At 32.2% G+C, this 24068-nt stretch overlaps 3 protein-coding genes across 11 annotated transcripts; all 3 read left to right on the forward strand.

The window, feature by feature from the left end:
• The first annotated feature begins 4533 nt into the window (after nt 1-4533).
• Nucleotides 4534-8659, forward strand: LOC107615842 (NEP1-interacting protein 2-like). Its single transcript, XM_016317866.3, has 5 exons — nt 4534-4813; nt 5352-5530; nt 6361-6444; nt 7087-7254; nt 8364-8659. Exons 1-5 carry the CDS (start codon nt 4678-4680, stop codon nt 8484-8486), a joined length of 690 nt encoding a protein of 229 aa, XP_016173352.1. The 5' UTR covers nt 4534-4677; the 3' UTR covers nt 8487-8659.
• Nucleotides 8660-10169: 1510 nt separating this feature from the next.
• LOC148575518 (uncharacterized) lies at nt 10170-14680 on the forward strand. The gene is made up of 5 exons (XM_088502099.1): nt 10170-11214; nt 11405-12291; nt 12404-12995; nt 13526-14100; nt 14207-14680. The coding sequence occupies exons 1-5, from the start codon at nt 10170-10172 to the stop codon at nt 14420-14422; spliced, it is 3315 nt and encodes a 1104-aa protein (XP_088358225.1). The 3' UTR covers nt 14423-14680.
• Nucleotides 14681-18512: 3832 nt separating this feature from the next.
• Nucleotides 18513-23337, forward strand: LOC107604630 (PAS domain-containing protein tyrosine kinase family protein). 9 transcript variants are annotated; one of them, XM_016328196.3, is made up of 16 exons: nt 18513-18894; nt 19174-19570; nt 19684-19773; nt 19875-19955; nt 20033-20221; nt 20372-20621; nt 20792-20832; nt 20918-20986; nt 21069-21169; nt 21417-21495; nt 21612-21710; nt 21800-21865; nt 21970-22019; nt 22314-22395; nt 22553-22647; nt 22736-23337. In XM_016328196.3, the coding sequence occupies exons 1-16, from the start codon at nt 18593-18595 to the stop codon at nt 22836-22838; spliced, it is 2094 nt and encodes a 697-aa protein (XP_016183682.1). In that variant the 5' UTR covers nt 18513-18592; the 3' UTR covers nt 22839-23337. The 9 variants fall into 9 exon arrangements, 7 of the variants coding, with proteins under 7 accessions (XP_016183682.1, XP_020970902.1, XP_088356834.1 ...); XM_021115243.2 differs by having other exon boundaries at nt 19875-19940; XM_021115250.2 differs by having other exon boundaries at nt 18694-18878.
• Nucleotides 23338-24068: the final 731 nt, after the last annotated feature.

The following is a 24068-nucleotide window of genomic DNA, read 5'->3' on the forward strand; positions in this document are numbered from 1 at the left end:
TATAACCACTATAATTATTATAATCATGGATTGGTCGAATGGTCAATTTACTCGTTTGTTTAAGTAAATGTCGGGAGTTCGAATATTACTTTATGTATATAGCAATCCATTAAGCAGCGATAGATTCTTAAATAAAGCTCAACTATGAACTAGTCTTTAATTTGTTGGATTAAAAAATATCGTGGATAAAAAGAATAGTTACTATAATTCTTGACAAAATTCTTGACATTCATATTGAAAGAGCAATGCACTTATTAGGTACAGAAGAAAGAAAAATGTGGCATGCATGAGACCATTATTATTATCGAAAATATTTGATAAAAAAATAAAAAAATTAATACTTATCTTATTTAATATTTATTAAAAATACATTAATTATAAATAAGATAAATTTTATTTTTTTTCTAACATTACCGTATTATTATTAACCTCCAAAAAATTAACACCACGCCTAATGAAACAAAACTATGTATCAATTAATTATTACTTCTTGCAATATAATGACACATGCATATATCTGCTCCTACACCATTATTATAATATTATATGCTATCAACTAACACTAGACAAAAGACATATATATACTAATGATTTACCAATGGGAAGTTCATGCATGTTTGTGTCGTCGTATAGCTAAAACTTTTATCTATAATTATCAACTGTTAAAAATATTATAATAAAAAAAATAGAAGTAGGTATATCGGTATAATTAATATTGCTACTAAGTTCTGATGAATCTTAGATATGTTCTCAATGAATAATTAATATGAGCTAGCTAAGTTCAAATAATCTAAAATGTATTTTATTATAATTTTTATTTTTATTTTTAATTTTTTCTTTTTAAAAAATAAAAAAACGAAAAAATTACTTCTTCTATAAATAAATTCTACTATAAATAATGGACTCCACCAAATAATTTAAAAATAATTAACTTCTTATTTTTTTTAGAAAAAAGGACAAATAGGTCCCTGACCTTTTGTCCCGCGAATATTTTCGTTCCTGACCAATGAAAAATACTTTTAAGTCCCTGACCTTCACAAAACTTGGACGGATCAGTTCCTGACGGAGGCATTTGGACGGATTAGTCCCTGACGGAGGCATTTGGACGGAGGGACTGATCCGTCCAAGTTTTGTAAAGGTCAGGGACTTAAAAGTATTTTTCAATGGTTAGGGATAAAAATGTCCGCGGAACAAAAGGTCAGAAACCTATTTGTCCTTTTCTTTTTTTTTTTATTTACAAATTTTTCACTTTATAAAAATAATCAAACACTATACTAGCAAAATAATTGTCACTCCCAACACTAGAAATCAATTAATGATGTGGCTATTAATATATGAAAAAATATAGGGTACCAACATATTATCTGTCAATTTATTATCAATAATAATTAGTTATTATATTTTAAACATATGTATAAAAAGACACATTCAGGAAATATATTTATAAAGATACTTCTATTAGACACGGCCATAAAAAAGATATTTTTATTAGACACATTCATAAAGACACTTTCATTAAACACAATTATAAACAAAAGTTGGCAAAAATTGATAGAAATGCTGTTGTTAGAAATTGTTAATATATATAAACTCGTCAGCTAAAAATGTCTAAAATCACCGTTATAACCACCACTAGTTTTCTTTTTGCAACAATTTGGGTTGACCGCTGTAAAAAAATGTCGCTATATGCTAGATTTTTTTGTAGTGTAGATTTTTTTTATAGTATCTTTTAATCCGGCAGATTAAGAATTAATTTATCGTCGCGGCATTGAATTTCATTTAAAAATTTATTATCAGCTAATGAATTGCTGCATGCATAAGACAGAATTTGAATTTCCGACATTTAAGCGAACTATTTCTAACAAGATATAATATTTACTTATATGGAATGTGTTAGTTGGAATACCACCAAATACCATATAGAAAACCGTGGGCCAATTTCTAACAAGATATAATTTATAGTTGGATTCAAGGGCCAAGAAAATAGTAGTACATATTTTATTTTCTAGGTAACAATTAGGTTTAGGACCATATACTATATAGCTAGCTCTTATTAAGGCTAGACATGCTTTCAGTCAATGATTGCAAGTTCAAATAAATTGAATGGCAAATTCAGGTTGTTTAGATTTGTCAAATGTATTCAATTCACTCATCAAAAATTTTATCTAACAAGTTATTTGCAAAAGATTCACAAAAGTAATGTGTACAAAATAATTAATCCTAAGTTGTTGAGTGAATATATACCTAGACAAGCTTATTTCATTTTAAAAAAATTTGGATTCAAGTCTCATCTCTAGGTAAAACGTTTTCAATAGAAGAAATAATTAAAGAAAATAGAGAAACAGCTTAGTATTAAACATTAAATAGAGAAAGAAAATCACCCTATATACACACACACACTTCTCACTTCTCTAAATAAATAATAGTAGTAATAATGATAATTATAAATAATAATAACTATTTAATTAAAAAAATTCACTTTTATTTAAGAAAATTATATATATAACACAATATATAATAATGTTATTTTAACATTCTATTTTGACAACTCTCACAAATAATTCTTTATATGTCTAACATAAAATAACATAATAGAACTTGTTTGCGAATAGGGGTGGCAATATGTACCCAATTCGCGGGTATTCAACCCGACCCGCAGCGGGTAGGGTAGGGTGCAGGTAGGGTTTTCGTGCGGGTTGGGTAGGGTGTGGGTTGAGCTTCAACCCTACCCGACTAACCCGCACTCTATATATGTTTATATTATATACTTATATAAAAATATGTTTTAAGTGGATGTTGAATCAAAGACCTCTCACTAAATGTAAAAGATCTTTAGCCACTAAAAGAAAATCATTAATTGATAATTTAATATTTTTTTTTACATAAAAATCAGTTCTATTTTAAATTATCATCAAGTTATATGTATATTTTTTATACCCGCGGGTAGAGTCGGATATCCGCGGATTAAGAGCGGATAGGATTAGGGTTGGGATATTCTCAACCCGTGGATAGGGTAGGGTTTAGTTTATATAAAAATCTCGACTCACGGGTAGGATTAGGGTTAAATCCAAACTCTACCCTACCCTACCCATTGCCACCCCTATTTGCGAATTACCTTGAACGATAGAATTTACGTTTGATCGGATAAACAAACTTTATAATTTTTGGATTAGTTGAATGAATAATAAAGGTGACTTGTAAATACAGCTCGATGTTCAAGTCAAAATAAATTTAAATGGTAGAATTTTGAGTGTGTGTAATATATCTAAAGAAGTTCTAAACTCCTCTTTTTATAATTTTATTTTATTATTTTATTTTTTTAATTGGCTAAGATAGAGAAGTTGTTTAAATTTAAATATTGGTTAATAATTTTTAATTATCTAGTTTGTTCCGGATTTTTGGATCATTTGAAAATAATTTAAACTTGAGAGTCAAGTCATCCCGTTGAGGCCAGAATTTGGGTCCGTAACTTCTTACTCATGTGATGAATTATTGAATACCACAACTTTATATATAATTAAACTCTATTATTAAAGCAATAATGTAGAGTAGCTAGCAAAAGAAGTTGTCCCATTCACAAGGCAAAAAGGGAACTTACTTTCTTTGTTGTTTTCTTTCCCTCTCATTATTTTGTGGCCGTCACTATAACTTGCACGTGCCATTGGTGTCTTGTGTTTTTTAATAAATATTTAAAAATGGTTTTCAAAAAATTTTAAATTAAATATTTTATTTTCTAAAAATTCTTAAAAATTACTTTTAAAACATAGGTTATTCCTTTGTTATTTAAAAAAACATAATAACTTTTTAAAACTTAATTATCTCATAATAAAATTTATTACGAATTTATTTATTTAGTATATATACATATAATTTTTTATTAAAAATGATGAAAAACAATCTGTCTAATAAAAATAATTCTAAATAATTTCTAAAATAATAAAAGAAGTTTAAAAACCAAAATATCCCATTTAAAATTGTTTAAAATCAATTTGATTTTTCCTCTTTGTTTTTCTCATGAGTGAATATTCCACTCGATCCCTTACAATTAACTCGAAAAGATAACGAGGTCTCAAAAAAAAAAAACACCCAATCCGGCCCTTAATTTTTTTTTGGAACTGATTAGCTCCTGTGCAAAAAAAAAATAACATTGACTTTTTTTGATACAGAGACTTCGTTGTTCTTTCGAGATAATTGTCAGGAACCGAGTTGAATTTTTTTTTTGTCAAAAACCTCGTTATCTTTCGAAATATTTTTTTTTTTCTGTTAGGTTCCGAACTTGAAAGCCAATTGATTTCTTGGCTAAGAAAATTAGTAATGAAGTATAGAAATAGAGAGAGTGAAAGAGTGACGTTAATCTAAAAGAGGCACATTGCATTAAATGCGAGTTGGTTGATGGTAGTTTCATTCCACCTTCTCCCTCACCTTTCCCTTACTCCTTAAGCTTCACCTTCTAAATCTCTCTATATCTATATATCTTTATAAATAAATACATATAATATATTATATCATATCATATCATATAAGCATATATATATATATATATAAATAAAGGTATAAGAATAGCAACAATAATTAATCTATCAAATAGAAAAACAGTGGTGTCACTACTACTACTACTAGTAGCTAGCATTATTTTGCTTAATAACCAAGCTTGTGAGATCATATCCTTCTTCATCAATGGAGTTTGTGGCAGAAAATCCAAGTCCTTTGTTGGGTTCCTTTGTGGAGAGAGTGAACATGGTTGGTAGCCATGCCCTCTCTGCCATTGTTAGGAACATCTTCTCTGCCATCTTCACCTTCTGCTTTGCATTAGGTACTACTTCAATTCACTACTTCTTCATTAACTTAGCTTCAATTCTCTCTTGTTTAATTTCATTCTATTTAGCATTTCACATTCTACATTCTGAGTTTTTATTTGTACCTGTTATTTCACCTATTAAAACCAAGAATTCGACTAATTCAACTCGAAAAACTGTTTTTTTTAGCAATTTTTTTCTTTTTTAGTTTAGTAATGAACTCGAATTCAACCTCGAATTCGAGCTCATTACTAAAAGGAGTCCTTTTGTTTACTAGGACTTTGTACAAGGTTGTTTTTTGCATTTCTTAAAAGGTCCAAACACAAATGCACTTTTTTATTTTATTGTTGAATAATGTACTTTAATTTGAATTTTGTGAGAAAAATCCAAACTTGGGATGTGGGCATTTGTTAGATTCTTGTTCTGTAATTTGCAGTATTTTTGACATTTTTTTCATATTTATTTAGAATTCTCAATAATTGTGACACTTTTTGAGGTTAATACATACATACAAGGTTTTGATTTTAATTAATGAGGTTTGTTTTTTGTTGGCAGTGGGGACTTTGTTGGGGGCTATGACTGGAGCTTTGATAGGACAAGAGACAGAGAGTGGATTCATTAGAGGAGCTGCCATTGGAGCCATTTCAGGAGCTGTTTTTTCCATTGAAGTTTTTGAATCTTCTCTTGTTCTTTGGCAATCTGATGAATCTGGAATTGGCTGCTTCTTATACTTGGTGAGTTCTTGTTCACCATCCAATGTTGTAATAATCCTTTAATTGGATCTTTGAATGGTTGAATTTGGTGTGTTTGGACAACAAACTAAAGTATTTCTTAAAATAATCAAATTATATAATCAATGTATTTTGTTTTAATATCCACTTTATATCGTCATTATACTTAGCATTTAATTGATACTCATTTTTAGATGTTCAAGTAGCATATCAATTGGATAATAAAATATTTAGTACCTTTTTTTTTTTTAACCAAAGATAGGAGACTCGAACCCGCAACCTCTTAATTGAGTATGAAGAGACTATGCCATTTGAACTATTACTCATTGGCAAAAATATTTAGTACCCTTGAGATTTCATATTGTTATCTCTTTATTCCTTATCTATGTATTTAAATATAATTTATATATTCAAATATATTAGTTTGAAAATGTATAAAAGAAGGGTCTTTTATATAGGACAATAAAAAATCAATTAATAATCAGCCAATAAGAATTTACATATCTAAAATTTGAAAAAGCATAGTTAAACAATTCTTAATCAGTCAATTTTAAATAACTGTAATTAATAACCATTATTTTTGTATTTTTTAAAAAATAAAATTTAAATAATCATAAATTAATGATAATTAATTAGTATAAAATACAATTTAAAAATATTTGTTGGCTTGTTGTTAGTTAGACTTAGCGAGATTGCTAAAATTTATGTTGACTAATTATAGGCTATTTTATTTTTTAATTTATTTATAAGAAAATAATAGTAATAGATAAAAGAAAATATCATTGTGTATTGTATATATATAATCTAATGATTTTGAGTAAATGTGCATGCAGCTTGATGTAATTGCAAGCCTATTAAGTGGAAGACTTGTGAGAGAAAGGATTGGTCCAGCAATGTTAAGTGCTGTCCAAAGTCAGGTAATTTACTTGGTCCTAATTTCATAACCAATTTACAATGATGTTGACACACAAATTTTTGTTAATGTAGTGTTATTTATATATATATCAAGGACAAAAGTGTATAAATGGACACCAATTCAAAAAACAAATAAACTTTTTTACAATGTAAAAAAGTATTTTAAATTTAATTTTAATATACTCATAGTATATAAAATGAATAAATTATTATTTGTACACATCAAAGATACAGATATTGACAAATGTACCCATATAAAAATAAAACGACAATTATAACCACGAAAGATGACTTCCGTATGCCAAGAATAGCCAGACGTTGGTTACACAATTGGTCCGTTAGGGTATTCTTGGCATACAGAAGCTATTTTCCGTGAATACCATTGTCGTTTTATTCTTATATGAATACATTTGTCAGCGTTTGTATCTTTTATGGATATAAATGATAATTTATTTTATAAAAAATTTAACTCAATTAATGAATTTAAAAATTAATTTCTTTTGTTAATATGACAATACATAATTAATTGTCTCGGTAAAAAAAATTTACACTTTGAGTATAAAAAATTAAATTTTAATATTCTTTTTTTGCTAATGCAACTTAATTACATATGCATGTGAGATTAACTTTAATTTCATTTTCAGATGGGTGCTGTTGAGATTAACTTTGATGATGTTCAAAACATATTTGACACTGGTGGTGCAAAAGGCTTATCAAAAGATTCAGTTGAAAAGATCTCAAAGATCATAATTACAAGTGACAACAGTGTTGATGCTTCTGGTGAAAAGGTTTCTTGCTCAGTTTGCCTTCAGGTTTGTTTACACCTCATCTTTTTTTTTTTCTATATTAATTAAAAGAGAAATAAATAACATCTTTATTTGTCACTATTATTTTTTAGATTTAATTATTTTATTAGTCTTTATAATTTTACTAAATTTTTAATTAAGTTTATATATAATTTTTTTTTCAATTTAGTCCCTACATTGTTTTTAATTTTGTAATTAGGTTATTTTTATGTCAAAAATGTTATAATTAACAGAATATTTTTCCTAAAAAATATGCGGTAAAAAATTTAATTAAATTTTTATAAATACCTTTAATTTGCGAAAAAATATTCATTTAACTCTAAGATTTTTTATATTAGAAAATACCTAACTATAAAATTAAAAGTAGTGTAGAGATTCAATTGAAAAGAAAAAAAAATATAAAGATCTAATAACAAATTTGGTAAAACTATAGAAAATAATAGAATAATTAAACATATTTTTTATTAATATTAATAAAATTGAAAAGCTTTCAAGTATATCAGTATCTCGGTATTTCAGTAAATTTTAACCGTTGATCTTAATTATATATATTATATATATTTTCTATAATTAAGATCAAAGATTAAAAATCACTAAAACACCAATGTAACGGTACACTTGGAAATTTTCCAAAAAAAGGTTTAATTACTCTGTTGGTCCCTATAGTTTTGTAAAATTTTCAATTAGGTCCCTATACTTTTTTTCTTTTTAATTGAGTCCCTACGCTAAATTTTTTTTCAATTAAGTCCTTCTTAGTAGTAATTGACTTAATTTTATAGGGACCCAACTAAAAAAAAAATTGGTATAGAGACCTAAATGAAAAGAAAAAAAGTATAGAGACCCAATTAAAAAAAAAATTAGTGCAAGGACTCAATTAAAAAGAAAAAAAGTATAAGGACCTAATTGAAAATTTTACGAAACTATACACACCAACAGAATAATTAAACCCCAAACAAATTATATATACAGAGATAGTTTTTGGATTGAGTTTGGTATATAGAAGTTACTCACTTTTGTGGTTAGATCATACCTACAAAGTGTGTTGTTGAGCTTATAAAAGTGTTATGAAATTGACATTATGAACTTTTTGTGATTTTTTTTTCTTTTGTTTTCAGGACTTTCAAATTGGAGAAACAGTTAGAAGCTTGCCCCATTGCCATCATATGTTTCACCTACCTTGCATTGACAAGTGGCTCATAAGGCATGGATCTTGCCCTCTATGTAGAAGGGATCTGTAATTTTTGTACATGTATCTGGAAATTAAAAAAAAAAAAGAAGGATATTTCATTGTTTATATGCGCATTTAATTACTTGTAGGAACATATATACTCAGGGTACATTGTTGTAAAATTCCCTCCCAATGCCATTTATGAGTGGCACCAATATTGTACCAAGTTAGTGAAAAGAAAATTTTGGCATTAAATAGAGTCTATTATTATATTTATTATATTCTTAAATTAAATAATTTTAAGACATAATATTAGAATTTTTATACTCAAAATATTTTAAATTTGATTTTTGTTAATATTAAGAGAAATAATTTTAGCCTAAGACAAAAAAAATATCTATTTAAAAGTAATATAAATATTTACATATATTTTTTTGTTACTTTAAATTTTTTAGATAAGTAATTTTTATGCTAATAATTTTTTTATATATTAATTTAATTTTGATCCATTATTATTGAGTTATTGTGAAAGAATTTCTCATTATATATCATCTAAGTATGTATTTATGTTGATATATCAAAGTAATTAATTAACTCGCACACAATTGGTTAATTGTTGTCTTAAATGTTAGTAGAAATATTAAGTATAGAGAATTAATTTTTAATTAGTCAATTAACATTAGTAAATTTTTTTATTGTAAATGTTATTTTCTGACTCCTACTTTTAGACGATTTATAATTTAGGATTAAGATTTAGATATTTAAATATAAAATTTAGAGTTTAGTTTAGGATGTAAAATTTAAGATAAAAAAATGATTAAAATTGATTGGAAAAAATTAACTCTCTAACGAATTAAATTCATATTAGTCTTTTGTACAAACATTGGGTTAATGTTCAAATTGGTCCCCGAAAGATTGCACGATCGTCAATTTTGTCCCCGAAAGAAATTTTTAATCAAATTAATCCTCGAAAGATTAGACATCAATCACGTTTGTCCTTCTGTTAGTGGGCTCGAAAATTCCGTTAACGGCAGTACAGGTGGACTGTTAAGTGACACCTAGATTCATCCAAAAACGACGCCGTATAGCAAGAAAGGCTATTACTGAAGTAACTCTCCCATTCCCCTTCTCCCTTTCACTTTCACTTACACTTTTCCCCCCTTTCACCCAAAACCAACGAAGAGTCACCGAAACAGAGTAACAAGAAGACGCTACTTTGATCACCCGTGGAAGCAATAACCAGCGACGCCGTTCGCCTTGCGATCGGTCCTCCTCGTCACAGTCTGAAGGTCACCAGTCTTTTGCGGTGGTAGGCGCTGTCTCCGGTGAGAGGTAAGTTCTCTTGCATGGCGAGTTCCTTCTCTACTTCTTTTTTCTTTTTTTTTTTATGAATGTGTGGGATGCTATTCGATGATTTTGAATATTGGTTGATTTTGGGTTAGGGTTTTTGTGATGGGGGTAGTTGCTGCTAGGGTTTTGTAATGGTTCAAACATTGTGTATGTTGAAAAATGTGGATGCTCTCTGTTTTGATATGGCCGAATGCAATGTGTGTGGATAGATTAAATGATTTGTTTTGTTTAGTTCATGTAAAGACATGGTTTGATTCTTTGTGGTGTTCATTTTAGATGAAAGTAGTTCCTGAAATATCATTGATGAAACATAAATAAATTGTACTAAAAAATAAAAATAAAACAGAGTGCACTCTCATGATTCATTCTTGCTATTTTTAATTTGTAGATGGAAAATTATCCAATGACACTTGTTTTCCATCATGGTGGAAAGTTTAAGAATGATGAAGGTGGATCAAAAATTTATGAACCAGACAATACAAAGGTGTTAGCGGGAGTTGAAGGGGATACGCTAGATGTTTTCTTTGTAAAGGGATATTATAAGGAGTTAGGATATTCAGAGGTGGAGGGTTGTTGCTGGAAAGTACCCGGAATGTCGCTTGAAGTTGGGTTGAGAAAGTTAGAAGTAGATGCTGATTTGTTGGAAATGGTGAAGGATTGTAGAAGGAATCACAATTCGATCAACATTTATTTTGTGCATAGAGTCTCAGAGCCACACATGGTGGAGTGTATGAGTGAGGATGATGATGAGTTAGTTATATTAGAGAACCAGAGCACCTGTAAACCCAAGGCCACAAATACTTCCCAGTTGAATAAGAGATACTGTTTAAGGCCCAAATCACAGCCACTATCCCAACCCAAACCACAGCCCATGTCTATGCCCAACAATACACTACCACAGCCAAAATCCCAGCCCAAATCACAGTCCATGTGTCAGCCCAAATCCCAACCCAAATCACAGCCTGAAACACAATTTGTTCTTCACAACCAGCCCCTGAAATCCTCTTCTCAGCCATCAAGGTCATCTACCCAACCTTTAAAAGTTCAGTCCCAACTATTGAAGACTCACAGCCAACCCTCAAGATCTAAGCCTTTCAAGAAGCATGTTGTTGGAGAAAAAAAGAAAGAACCAGTAAAGAAAACCAATGTGACAAGGAGTGGTAGAGTTGTTACCCCAGCTCCACTTCAGGAGGATAGTGACTCTCATGATTCGTACGAGAGTACCGAAGATAGTCTGTATAAGCCTCCGAAGATCTTGGGAGATGGATATGAGAGTTCTGGTGATAGTGATAGTGATAGTGGGGTTGTTGCAGGCAAGAAATCAGGTTCAAAGAAAAATGGAAACAAGGAGAAGTCTAGGCCTGCATCTCACAAGACCACTGAAAAGGAAATTGAAACAGATGACTCTAGTTATGAGGATATTGAAGATGATGAGATATCGGATTCAGGTGACATGCAATTTACTTTCTTATATTATTTATAGTGTTGTGTTAGAAACTTTAGTTATGAAAATGTATTTATAAAACTCTATACTGGTGTGTTGTGTTACTTTGTAAATACTGTTTGTTATCAATTTTTCAGGATCAGAAAGAGGTGTAGATTCTAACAGTGAATCTGATTGTGGATCCTGGCACTCAGAGGATATGAATCAAGCATTGGATTCTGATGAGGAAGACTGTGCATTTTATCCACCATATAACGAGAAAGCCAGGTTTGGAGAGCTGAAGCTTGAGTTAGGTATGATCTTCAAGACAAAGCATGAGTTTATGAATGCCACTAGGGACTACACTATACAGTGGAGTAGGAATATTATTTTCAAGAAGAATGATAATGTGCGGGTTAGGGCTATTTGTAGGGGAGAAAATTGTCCTTGGATAGTGTATTGTGCTTTGAAAAAGTCCGATATGTCTTGGCAGATTAAGACTTTAGTGGATAAGCATACATGTCCTAAAAGCAGGAGTAATAGGGCTGCTACTCAGGAGTGGACTTTGAAGAAGCTTATTCCTAAACTAAGAAAACACCCTACAATGAAGCACAAAGAGGTGTATGAATGGTTTATGAGAAAATGTAGCATACGGCTGAACAGTACATGTATCACTAGGGCATTAAGGAAAGCTAGGAAGGTTGTTGAGGGAGATGAGATTGCACAATATGGTCTGATTTGGGATTATGCCCATCAACTGTATACCACTAACCCAGGTTCAACAATTCAGGTTGGAGTGATTCCGATGCCTGAGAGTCCCCCACAGTTTCAGAGATTCTATGTGTGCCTCGACGCTTGTAAGAAAGGGTTTAAGGCCGGGTGTAGACCGTTGATCGGATTGGATGGGGCATTTTTGAAGAATCTACATGGGGGACAAATTTTGACTGCATGTGGGCAGGATGCCAATAATCACGTTTACGTGATTGCTTATGCAATTGTGGGAGTTGAGAACAAAGACAATTGGAGTTGGTTCTTGGAACTTCTCCACAATGACCTTGGTGACACACAGCATGGCTGGGCATTTATCTCAGACATGCAAAAGGTGAGGACTATTTTGATTCACGAAAAGATTTTTAAGGACTAAATTGATTTAATGATGATCATTTAAGGACTATTTTAACTCATTATCTTTTCGAGCTTTGATGTTTATGCAGGGGCTAATTCCAGCTGTGAAAGAAGTCATGCCAAATGCTCACCACAGATTCTGTGTTTGGCATCTATGGAGGAATTTTTCAAAGCAATGGGGCAGCATTGAATTGAAGGATATGGTATGGGAATGCGCTAGATCAAGAACCGTGTCAGAATTTGAAAGAAACATGAGCAAGGTAAAAAAGATTAGTGAGCCAGCTTGGGCATACCTTGATAAATGGCCAAAAGAAGCATGGACGAAGGCACACTTCAGAGAGGAGCCGAAGATGGACACAATATGCAACAACGCGTGTGAGTCATTCAATGCAAAAATAAAGCATTACAGGGCAAAGCCCATCTTGACACTAGCTGAAGAAGTCAGGAGGATCATTATGAAGAGCATGATAGAGAATAGGCGAAAGTTATTGCACTATCAGGGAATTCTGACTCCTGTTCAACAAAGCCGGTTAGAGGCAATGACAAAGCTGTCAAGAAATTGGTTTCCTCAATGGTCGGGTGATGACAAGGAGGTGTTGTATGAAGTGCAAGGCTGGCCAACGAATATGGTGGTGGATTTGGGAAGTCGCACCTGCACATGTAGATTCTGGCAGCTGACAGGTATAAAGAATGCTCACCATAACTCCTGAATTTAATATCCTGAAATATTATGTATGAAAATTTGTTTCTTTATTGTTTAGCTGGGCAGTTAGTGAATTCTGTTTGATTTGTAAATTTGTGCATTTAGTGAATTTGGCTGAGCTGTTAGTGAATTCTGTTAGATTTGTAAATTTGTGCATTTAGTGAAGCTGTTAGTGAATTATGTTAGATTTGTAAATTTGTGCATTTAGTGAATTTGGCTGGGCTGTTAGTGAATTCTGTTAGATTGTAAATTTGTGCATTTAGTGAAGCTGTTAGTGAATTATGTTAGATTTGTAAATTTGTGCATTTAGTGAATTTGGCTGGGCTGTTAGTGAATTCTGTTAGATTTGTAAATTTGTGCATTTAGTGAAGCTATTAGTGAATTATGTTAGATTTGTAAATTTGTGCATTTAGTGAATTTGGCTGGGCTGTTAGTGAATTCTGTTAGATTTGTAAATTTGTGCATTTAGTGAATTTATGCTGCTGTGCTTATGTCGTATTATGCAAAGGTATGCCCTGTATGCATGCCATCGCTGCAATTCAAGACAAGAATGACAAGAGGCCTGAGGAGTATTGCCACGATTGGTTAACGATGGATGCGTATAGAAGAACATATTGCTTCAATGTGAATCCAATAAAGGGGCAAGATCTATGGGAAAAAACAGGGTCGCCAGCACCGGTTCCGCCTCCAGTCAAGATCAAGCCGGGTAGGCCCACATTGAACAGGAGAAAGGACAAAGATGAGCAACCTGTTAGTTCAAAGACACGGATGAAAAGAAAGTATAACCCAATACGGTGCCTGTATTGTGGTGAAGTTGGGCACAACAGAAGAACGTGCAAAGTGAAGAAGCAAGAGGAAGCTTCTGAACAAGCAAGGCTTATGCAACTTCAGCTTGCAGTAGTTGCTGCCCCTGCTAATGCTAATGCTAAACATGCACCCAATGGAACTCCGACTGATCCTGTTACCCAAGATCCTACCAATCCACCAGCAGCAACTTCAAATGCACCAACTGAGATGATCATTGACCAATCAGAAGGAGTTCCAGTTACACAAGAATCTCAACCTTTATCTGTTTTCAGCCAAGTATAATACTTTATGTTTAATCTATCTTTTATTATAAATTATAATGTTCCATAATGTGAAAATGATTAGTCAATTTGACTTTATCCTTCATGATGATAAAATGCAGGATAAAGTTAGAGCAAGGCCTCCAAAGCTTCATGTTAAAAAAGGAAAAACAACAATCTCAGCCTCACCACAACCGGCTGCAGCTACAACAATTCCAATTTCAGCTGAAACAATCAAGGGCACCAGTTCTGCTACTGCAAAGAAACTTGCTGGTTTCATGACTTTTGTACCAACTCCAGGATTCAAACACCCGAGGAAGAAAGACAAGGCTGTTTGAGTTGTGTTATTCATTAAGGGCTAAATTATGTATTTTGTAAAGGGCTGCTACTTTAGAATCTTTATGCATTATAGACATATTGAAGTACTTGTTCATATTTTGGTATAGCCCAAAATTAAGTAACTTATGTTTGATATTATGAAGACTTCATTAATAGGTTTGGTATTATTGTGAAGACTATATTAGCATGCTTATATGGACATGCAAATGCTTTGATTTTAATACATCTGGTTAGACTTAATTTATCTTATGCAAAAATGTTTAGACTTATTTTTTATTCATCTGTTTTCAGAATTGTGTAAAAATTTGTTAATGGATATTCAAAAATGTTCAAACTGATTTATTAATGGATATTCAAAAATGTTCAAACTGATTTATTACATTTCACCAATATTCTTAACAAGATACAACAAAACAACATCACCAATGCTTTTACAACTTTTTCACTTTCCCACTGATTTGACACAAAATGCTCCAACCACTAACATAAGCATTATTACTATGACAAACATGAAAAAAAACAACATCTTCACTACTCTGACTTCAGCTTCCAAACTACCCATTCTCCAACCTAGTTTCACTTTCCAATCTTCATAATCACTTTCAACTTCAAACTCTGCTTCTGCCCCACCATTTGCAACTTCAAAAGCATTATATTCATTATCATCTACCCAACTAAAGTAGTTACAATGGTTGCCTTTCTGCACATGTGAAGTGATAAATTTGAATCTCATATCAATGGTGAAAGAGGGGTTCAAGAAACTATGGTTCATACCAATTTAAACTCACCCCATATCTTGGACAAGTGTGAAACAACCTTCCTGGGTTTTCTGGTGTTGAGGATTTCTTGATCACAGTTTTCAGCCCACAGAAACAAGTTCTGTCCATCTTCATCCTCCTTTTTCGCATGGACGAGCTAGAGCCGAAGCTACCAACCGATCGCGGTGATAACCCAGCACTTCGACCTCCACCGGCGCTCTGCATCCGAGTTTCTAAACCTGTGGTGATGTCTTTGCACTGCAACACCACTCCTTAATGTTTCCGTTCAGTTTGGGGGTTAGGGTTTATAAAATGGGAATAGGGATTAATTTGACATAATAAGTACAACATATCTTGTCAGCTTTCAACTGGGTACACACCTATTAACACACATGTCACTTAACAGTCCACCTGTACTGCCGTTAACGGAATTTTCGAGCCCACTAACAGAAGGACAAACGTGATTGATGTCTAATCTTTCGAGGATTAATTTGATTAAAAATTTCTTTCGGGGACAAAATTGACGATCGTGCAATCTTTCGGGGACCAATTTGAACATTAACCCTACAAACATTAGATATGAATATATGATTAGATAAATAGTGTATGTGAGTTTTATGCCCAATTTTACCTATTAAATATTAACATTCATTTATTTTTCAAATTAGCAATGTGAAATTAGCTAATCGTCTTAAATTCTTAATTAATTGCTTAATGAAGGTCTTTTTATAGAACTTTAGCTAAGCTGAGTTTTAGTCAATTTACATTAAGGCCCTTTTAAATGATAAGACTTTAGCTAGTTCAAGTTGAGTTTGCCCGTGAATTTACTCAAATATTGAAAATGTTTGATAATAAAAAAATATTAACAAAAAATTGTTAAAATTTATTTTATTTAATATTTATTAATTATTGTAACAATTAATAAATATCAAATAAGGCAAGTTCAGACCTTTTTTTTTTTTTTTATTTCTCTAGTATTATCATTCAAATATATACTTGTGGTTCAATAGAGAGGGGAAAGAAAAAACATAATATTTAAGAACATTAAAAATTATGAAAACTAGGTCAATGCGAGATGTTTTCACAATTATTGAACTTCCATAATCATCATAAAAGAGTCTTTTAATGCTTTTTAATAAAGCAAAGAAATTTGCATGAAACTAATTATTAAATTGAAGTGCATCACGATCATAATTAATTAACCGAGGGTATATAATATTGAACCGAGAAAAATGACAAAAAATATAATAATTATAATAATAAATGATGAGGAAGATGCTGTGAAAAGAAGAAGGAATAAATGACAATAAGGAGAAAATAAAAGTGATAAGAAATATCCAAAAAAAAAAATGAAAATGAGTAGTGGATTTGAAGTATAAAATTTGGGGGTGTGCAAGTAGTTTTTCCTACCTTTTGAAAGAAGTGTTTTTCTTGAAAAATGTTAGGTGATTATTATTTTTCTATATATATTTATCTTATATGTAAATTAATACTAACTATTTTTTTTTTTGCTAAAAATATTGGCCTTCTAGCATTCACTTTTTCGTTTACAAACTATCAATTTTGTGTGGCTCAAACATTTATTGCTTTCGTCAATACATTATTACTTATAATTACTCATATTGTATCATAGCTTTTATATTATATAGTTAGAATTATGTAATGGGAAAATATAGTATCTACAAATAAATAAATAAATAAATAAAGAAGTGATGAGTTTGGTATAGTACTAGGCGTGGAAATCATGAAGCATTATCCAAAACATGCGAATGAGACTTTTCCTTTTTCATGTTTAAATCACATGGATCATAAGTTGATAGCCTTTAATTTATTCATGGTTGTGAATATATATTTAATGAACCTTTCTCTTTAGAATTTAATAATTTCTATGTAATATCAGTAAAAAAAAGTTACATAAATATTCAATAACAATATTATTACACTTCTTTTCTCCCTAGTTACTTTCTAACACACACTCTACTCTACTCTTTTTTGGTTTTCCATAATATTTTTTAACCTGACAGATTAAGGACTAATTCGTTACGGATCAGAATTTCGTTTAAGAGTTTGTCATTGATCCATAAGTTATTTTGTATGCACAATATGAGATTCGAATATCTGACACTTACTTAAACAGACTAATGAACTAATCACTCGACCAACTTAACTTGGTTACATTATACTCTACTCTATTTGAGTAACCATAACGCTCAAAAGCTGCTAACATGATTTTTTAATTGTTTTTGGACAGGGTCTACTTGGCTGTTCTCCTCAAAATTTTTGAATCATTTTAGCAACAGATTGAAATCCAACAAACCTAATATATTGGACACAAACAAAATGCAATAAAAGTATCAAACTCTGCTTTTGTATTCATCTTAACACAAAGCACAATAAAATATTCATCAGTCCAGTTAAGCCCACAAAGCACAACCACAAATCCACAATTGATCCACATTCCTTCCACTTGACTTCTTTTTTTCCCCTCTTTTTTTACTACTGCTTTCATCATGGATGACTTTTGGGGTGTAGTTTGTTTCCCATCTAATTAAAGATATATAAATATAGTCAAGATTCAAATAAATTAGACTTAAATTGATGCTTAATAAATCATATATGCATGTATTATAAGATAATTAAAATTAAAAAATTATTATTACAAAATAATTAACAAATAAATTAGTAAAATTAACTTTTTTTTTTGAGACTCAGAAGTCAGAATCCAATATTTATAGGTAAGAATAAAAAAAATATGTGATTTGAATTATAATTCGTTAACGGTGAAATTAACTTTTATATATTAACTTTATATGAACTATACCTAATTATCTTTTAATAAAAGAATAAATGACCATTTGTATCCATAAAAGATAAAAACGTTGATATATGTACCCACACTAAATCAAAACTAAACTTGTATCTACGTAAGATGTCTTCTATGTGACAAAAGTACCCTCTCTTTAGAGGGTTAGAGTGCCACGTAGGGTACTTTTGTCACACAAAAAGCATCTTGCGTGGATACAAGTTTAGTTTGGATTTAGTGTGGGTATATATGTCAGCGTTTTCATCTTTTACGAGAACAAATGATCATTTATTCTCCAATAAATATTAGAGCTACCAAACTTGAAGGCGCGCCAACCTTCACACGCACGCCACCGGTCACCGCTGCCGGTATACCGAACACCTGTCCACACCCGATTGCTTCTGCCCCCTCCGCCTCAGCCCTCATCCACGTGGCATTCAACCTTTAGGCTCAAGTCTCCCACTCACTCACTCATTAAAATATTTTAAAAAATAAATAAAATATATATTTCAATTGATACGGAAGCAAGCAACTGAGAGGGAATCGCAGTAACAGAATAATAAACAAACTAAACTAAAACTGAACCAATAACAGAGTAGGGGTGCGTAATGCGCATCGCAATTCCAACGACGACGACGACTTCCATGGCCGGCGACGAGAGACAAACTTCTTACCGTGTTCTGGCGGATCGGTGTCGGACACTGGAGGAGGAACAAGCCAAGCTCAGGGAACAGTTCCGCCAACTCTTGCAGGAGAAGGAAGAGGAAGAAGAAGAAGTGGTGGTTGCAGATTCAACGCTGCGTTTTCTTTCGGGGAACTTCTTCTCGGATAGTCCGTACGCTAGCGTGTTGAAATGCATGGGACACGCCGTTCATGTCTACAGAGCTTCCTCCGGTGAGATCATATATTGGTAGGTAATTTACTAATTTCAGACCATAACAGTAACTAACTAACTAACTAACTATTCTTTGATTCGCTTTCCTTTTATTCACTATATGCTATGCACTACTTTCTAATGAAACAGTTGCAGCTGTGAATTGCATACTGTAGATACAAAAAGAGTATATCGCGTACAAGTTAATCGATGCGAAAAGTATTTTACATTAAGAATTTACCTTTTGTTGTGAATTATTCTTGATTTAGATTTTCCAAGAGTGATTTTGAGTTGAACATAGACGTTTCATTTTAGGAATCGTTCAGCAGAAACACTGTATGGATGGAAAGACTATGAAATCATTGGTCAAAGAGTTGCTAAGTTCCTTGTTACCGAAGAGTGTTATGAATCTCTGCAGAATATTCTAGAAAGATTGATCACAGGAGTTCCATGGTCTGGAAAGTTTCCTTTCAAGAAGAGATCTGGTGAAGTATTCGTAGCAATAGTGACTAAAACTCCTCTTTATGAGGATGGCGAGCTTGTTGGTATTATCACTGTTTCTAGTGATGCCGCTGTATTTAACTCAATGGATTCAGAAAATAGAAGAAGTTACCAACCTGGTAACAATGGCAAAGCTGGAGGACAGAGGATAAATTTCAAAAGAATTCAGTGGCCTCCACGACCGTTGATTGCATCATCTGTCTCTAATCTGGTTCTCTTAAGCTTCATTAATACAGCTTTTTTTTTTTAATTTCATTATTCTCTTTGGACTTCCATCACTTTTGCTGAAATTATATCATAGAACCTAGTCTTTATATCTACCAGGCATCAAAGATTCTCCTAAATCGGCATCCGGATGATGCATTTTCCAGGAATCCTACAACAGATGGAGATGAAGAAAAACACAGCATTCATGTATGTCTCCATTCTGCTTGAAGACTTTCTGGGATTCTGGTTTAGCTTTTTTGGTTTTATAATAAATTTTTTTAAAAATTTTCTTTCTAATTTGGATTCAGGAAACAGAACGTCATTCTAGTCATCAGAGAAGTGAAAACATAACTTTTAGGGAGGCGTCCGAGAAGGTTAAGTCTACTATTGTAAGTTAATTTGAATTTGTGAATTCTGCTTTGTATATCAGTCTTTGTGTGGTTAATATATGGTTTAATCACTTCAGGCAGCCAGAGTCCTAGCCAAGCTACAAACAGGGGGAAGTGAAAAATGTGGGAAGGATGATGGAAGCATTAAAAGTAATTGCACGAATGATTGTTCCGGAAGTAAGAGAGTGAATAATGAGGGTGATTCTTCTGGAGGCTCAGTAGCTTTAACTCCACGCAAGGATGGTGCTAATGAAGAGGATAGAGAAGTAAATATTCATAAATATAGTTCTTTTTGGGATAGCACTATAGCGGATACAAATATTTGTGCACAAAGAACATTCACTGTTCTCAAATTTATTTCTGTAGAATCTTTCTTAAGGGAGTACATTGAATGTTTTGGTTCTCCCTTTTCCTAGGACCCATTGTTAAGATTACACTGCAAATTTAATCCAAAGAAAAAGGAACAAGAAGCTATAAATATGGTGATAGAAGATGAAATGAAAAAGCAACAAGAAGGACTGCAATTGCAAAGTACACGAGAAAGCACTGGCAGTAATGGAGGCAGTAATGGAAGTTCATCCAGTAAGGGTGACAATGAGTCAAACTCTATTGTGAAGTCTGAAATCCATTGGGAAAACCTTCAATTAAGAGAGGAGATTGGTCAAGGTAGTTGATTCTGTTGTGCATTTTTATGATTCCTTTATGCTATGTTGAGGAGTTGAAATGCTGAGACACTTCTATCTTGTTGAAGCAGTCCAATACAATTTCCGTTTGCACATATTATCAGTTAAATATATTGATTCCAGACTTCATTATGTTTTTTCTTTATGTTGCAGGGTCTTACGCAGTTGTGTATCACGGAATATGGAATGGATCGGTAATAATTCAACGTATTCTTTTTATTGTCTTCGTAGGAGTATTGATTTGGCATCTACTGATGTGCCCTATATTCTTGATATCAGGATGTTGCTGTCAAGGTTTACTTTGGGAATGGATACACAGAGGAGACCTTACATGACTACAAAAAAGAGGTATAAGAATTTAAGTTTCATTTTATATTTGCCTGATTGAGAAAGAAAACAGCTCATTCCGGAATCTGTGTGCTTACTTCAGATTGATATAATGAAGAGACTAAGACACCCTAATGTATTACTTTTCATGGGAGCAGTATATTCGCAGGAAAGGCTTGCCATTGTAACAGAACTATTACCTAGGTAAGTGTTAGAGCTTGTTATATTGAATGTAAAATAAGTTGTGCTTACTTAGATGCACAAAAGTATCATGCATCTATTAGGTTTTATTTTTTTTATTATTATTATTATTTTTTGTCATCATGTAATAGATATGTGAATTATTGAATATGAAAGTATCAATCAGTACGTGCATAAAATCCCTATCTATTTCTACTTTCTTTGAGAAAATTTGAGGAGCATCTTACATTGATTTTATTGAACTTGGTAGGGGAAGCCTTTTCAAAATTCTTCACAGGAGTAATCAGCCACTAGATATCAGAAGGCTTTTAAGGATGGCTCTTGATGTTGTGCGTTTCCTCTCTCTCTCAAACACCACATTCATAAACGGATATTAAGAACTAGCTGATGGCTTGCTGAACCTTAATTGTTGCAATGTTATCAATCACATCATTGCTTACTGCAGGCTAAAGGTATGAATTATCTTCATCATAGAAATCCACCCATTGTGCATAGAGACCTAAAGTCTTCTAATCTGCTTGTTGATAAAAACTGGACTGTCAAGGTAATTCATTGCTTGGATATTCATTCAGTAATCCCGGGAAGATTGAATACCTACCTGGAGAACAATGATATTTGGTTTTTTACCCTTAGGTTGGAGACTTTGGTTTGTCAAGGTTGAAGGATTCAACTTTATTGACTTCAAAAGGAAGAGGCACTGTAATGATATCTCTCATCTTTTCACTTTGTAGATCCAATACCTACGGCTTAAATCATTTTAGTTTTTCATCAATGTGTTTTTGTGTTTTTCTGTCAAAATGCAGCCTCAATGGATGGCCCCTGAAGTCCTACGAAATGAGCCTTCCAATGAAAAGTAATTCCCTGGAGCCAAGTTCTATAGATACTGCTCACTGGGGAAAGTTTTCAGGAAACTTTCTGAGAAGTGAATTTTATTCTTTTGTTTCTTGCCGCTTATTAATTGCTTGCTTGAGGAATAGCTCAATCAGTCAGCTTGAATCTCCTCACAACTTGCAACCTTATATTTGATGAGGAAGTGATAATATATCAGTCCTTAGTTTTGTCCCTTGTCCCTATCATCGCCCTACATTCGCAATTTCAAAATATCCTGATGTGATCATTTTCGGATTTTCCTTTCTATTTTACACAGGTCGGATGTGTACAGTTTTGGTGTCATCCTCTGGGAACTAATGACTCAGTCCATTCCGTGGGAAAATTTGAATTCCTTACAGGTTCCTTTCTCTCTTCCTCTCTTGGTGACACACATGCCAGGAACTTTGATTAAGTGTAGATGGTTTAATTAAAATGATGAACATATCATTGAATTAAACATGAAGATAACAAACCTCTGAAGTCATCTTGCCATAACTGCTGTATTTCACTTGAAAGGTGGTTGGAGTAGTAGGATTTATGGATAGAAGACTTGAGCTTCCGGAAGGGCTTGATCCCCAAGTGGCATCAGTCATTCGTGACTGCTGGCAAAGGTGCTTCCATAATATTCACCACCTCTTTGGTTGGTAGTTTTCCTTCAAACTCAAAACTAAAAACATGACTTATGTTAAATTTGAGCAGTGACCCAGAACAACGCCCATCGTTTCAAGAGCTAATACAGAGAATGATGTTCCTTGTTAACAAAGTAAACGCAGTGTCAATTAGGAGAAATTCAGAATCATAAACTTGTTATGTGGTCTGGGTTTATGAATAGCAACTGAAAAGTCCTAGCCGAACAAAATTGAGCGCAACAGAACATCCTTCCTAGTTCCTTCCAATATGAGAGAATTGGAAGACTTTGAGAAGAATAGCTGGTTGATCATTGTGATTCTTGTCACTGATGTAGTTATGGATTCAAAGTAACTTGAGATGATGCTGACCAATGACGGGCGCCTTCCATGAAGGCCAAGAATCGAATTGAACCCATCTTCATCATTCACAGAGAAATGCTAAATTCAAACTAGAACATAGAATGCATAGAATGTACAAGCTAGAACATAGAACATAGAATGTACATTCCTTACTTCGAATGGAATAATTCAGAAGTTAATGGTTGAACCTATAAATTAGTCATACTAATACAATGTCATGTATTTATTGCTATTCAATATCCAAACATTTGAGTCAAGCGTTCTAGTTGGAACGCATGATCCATTTAACTACGTGAACTTTTTTGCTAGAAATGGTTGCATTCATGTGATCATATTCACATGTACGTTGAAGTTAAAAGAGATGTCCAAGTTTCACATGTGGCTAAGGTTCAATAATCAATCGATAGGGAACTCAACAATCCTAGTCCAAACAAAAGTTCTAGACCGCATTATTCTATATATTATTCTACTCCATGCATTGCTATGCTTTGTTCTTTTTCTTTCCCTCTTGGATTTTTCCTCTTATTGTGAAGCATATAGTATAAATATGATTAAATGTTGGAACAAGTCCAAGATGAGTTGTAAACTTGTAATGGTGTTGAACGTGTCAAAGGTCAAGTTGATGATGACCACTTGGCTATAGTATAATTGGCCTTCCTCTCCTAAAGTTATATTGCTACATAATTTTTTTTTTTTTGCTAGATTTTATTAATGTGCTTGAATTTATATAAAGATCTTTCATTTTTCTTTTATAGTCTTAATAATTATGTAATTTTGGGATAAGTGATAGTTAGATAAAGTCTTCTCCAAAACGACTATAAGATTTAAATTTTTGATACTGTAAAGTAAAATCTACTTAGAACATAATCCAATAATATCATTAACTAATCACTTCTGATAAGCTAAAATGGTTATGGATGAACTATCAAAAATTACTGCCTTAATATTTGAATCTTTGATATTGTAAGTAAAATTTAATTGGAACACAATCTAATAATATCATTATAACAAATCACTTTTAAGTGTATGAGGCTAAAATGGTT

This window comes from Arachis ipaensis, chromosome B1 (genome assembly GCF_059453495.1).
Source record: "Arachis ipaensis isolate K30076 ecotype BB chromosome B1, ASM5945349v1, whole genome shotgun sequence".
In the NCBI taxonomy this organism is placed as follows: Eukaryota; Viridiplantae; Streptophyta; class Magnoliopsida; order Fabales; family Fabaceae; genus Arachis; species Arachis ipaensis.

Excerpts from the sequence above, each read along its gene's own strand:
- LOC107615842 (XM_016317866.3), top strand. The coding sequence starts at position 4,678 with ATGGAGTTTGTGGCAGAAAATCCAAGTCCTTTGTTGGGTTCCTTTGTG. Across the intron at positions 4,814-5,351 it reads CACCTTCTGCTTTGCATTAG|TGGGGACTTTGTTGGGGGCT; the intron begins GTACTACTTCAA and ends TTTTGTTGGCAG. Across the intron at positions 5,531-6,360 it reads TTGGCTGCTTCTTATACTTG|CTTGATGTAATTGCAAGCCT; the intron begins GTGAGTTCTTGT and ends ATGTGCATGCAG.
- LOC148575518 (XM_088502099.1), top strand. The coding sequence starts at position 10,170 with ATGACACTTGTTTTCCATCATGGTGGAAAGTTTAAGAATGATGAAGGT. Across the intron at positions 12,292-12,403 it reads TTATCTCAGACATGCAAAAG|GGGCTAATTCCAGCTGTGAA; the intron begins GTGAGGACTATT and ends ATGTTTATGCAG. Across the intron at positions 14,101-14,206 it reads CTTTATCTGTTTTCAGCCAA|GATAAAGTTAGAGCAAGGCC; the intron begins GTATAATACTTT and ends GATAAAATGCAG.
- LOC107604630 (XM_016328196.3), top strand. The coding sequence starts at position 18,593 with ATGCGCATCGCAATTCCAACGACGACGACGACTTCCATGGCCGGCGAC. Across the intron at positions 21,170-21,416 it reads GTAACAGAACTATTACCTAG|GGGAAGCCTTTTCAAAATTC; the intron begins GTAAGTGTTAGA and ends TGAACTTGGTAG. Across the intron at positions 21,711-21,799 it reads ATAAAAACTGGACTGTCAAG|GTTGGAGACTTTGGTTTGTC; the intron begins GTAATTCATTGC and ends TTTTACCCTTAG.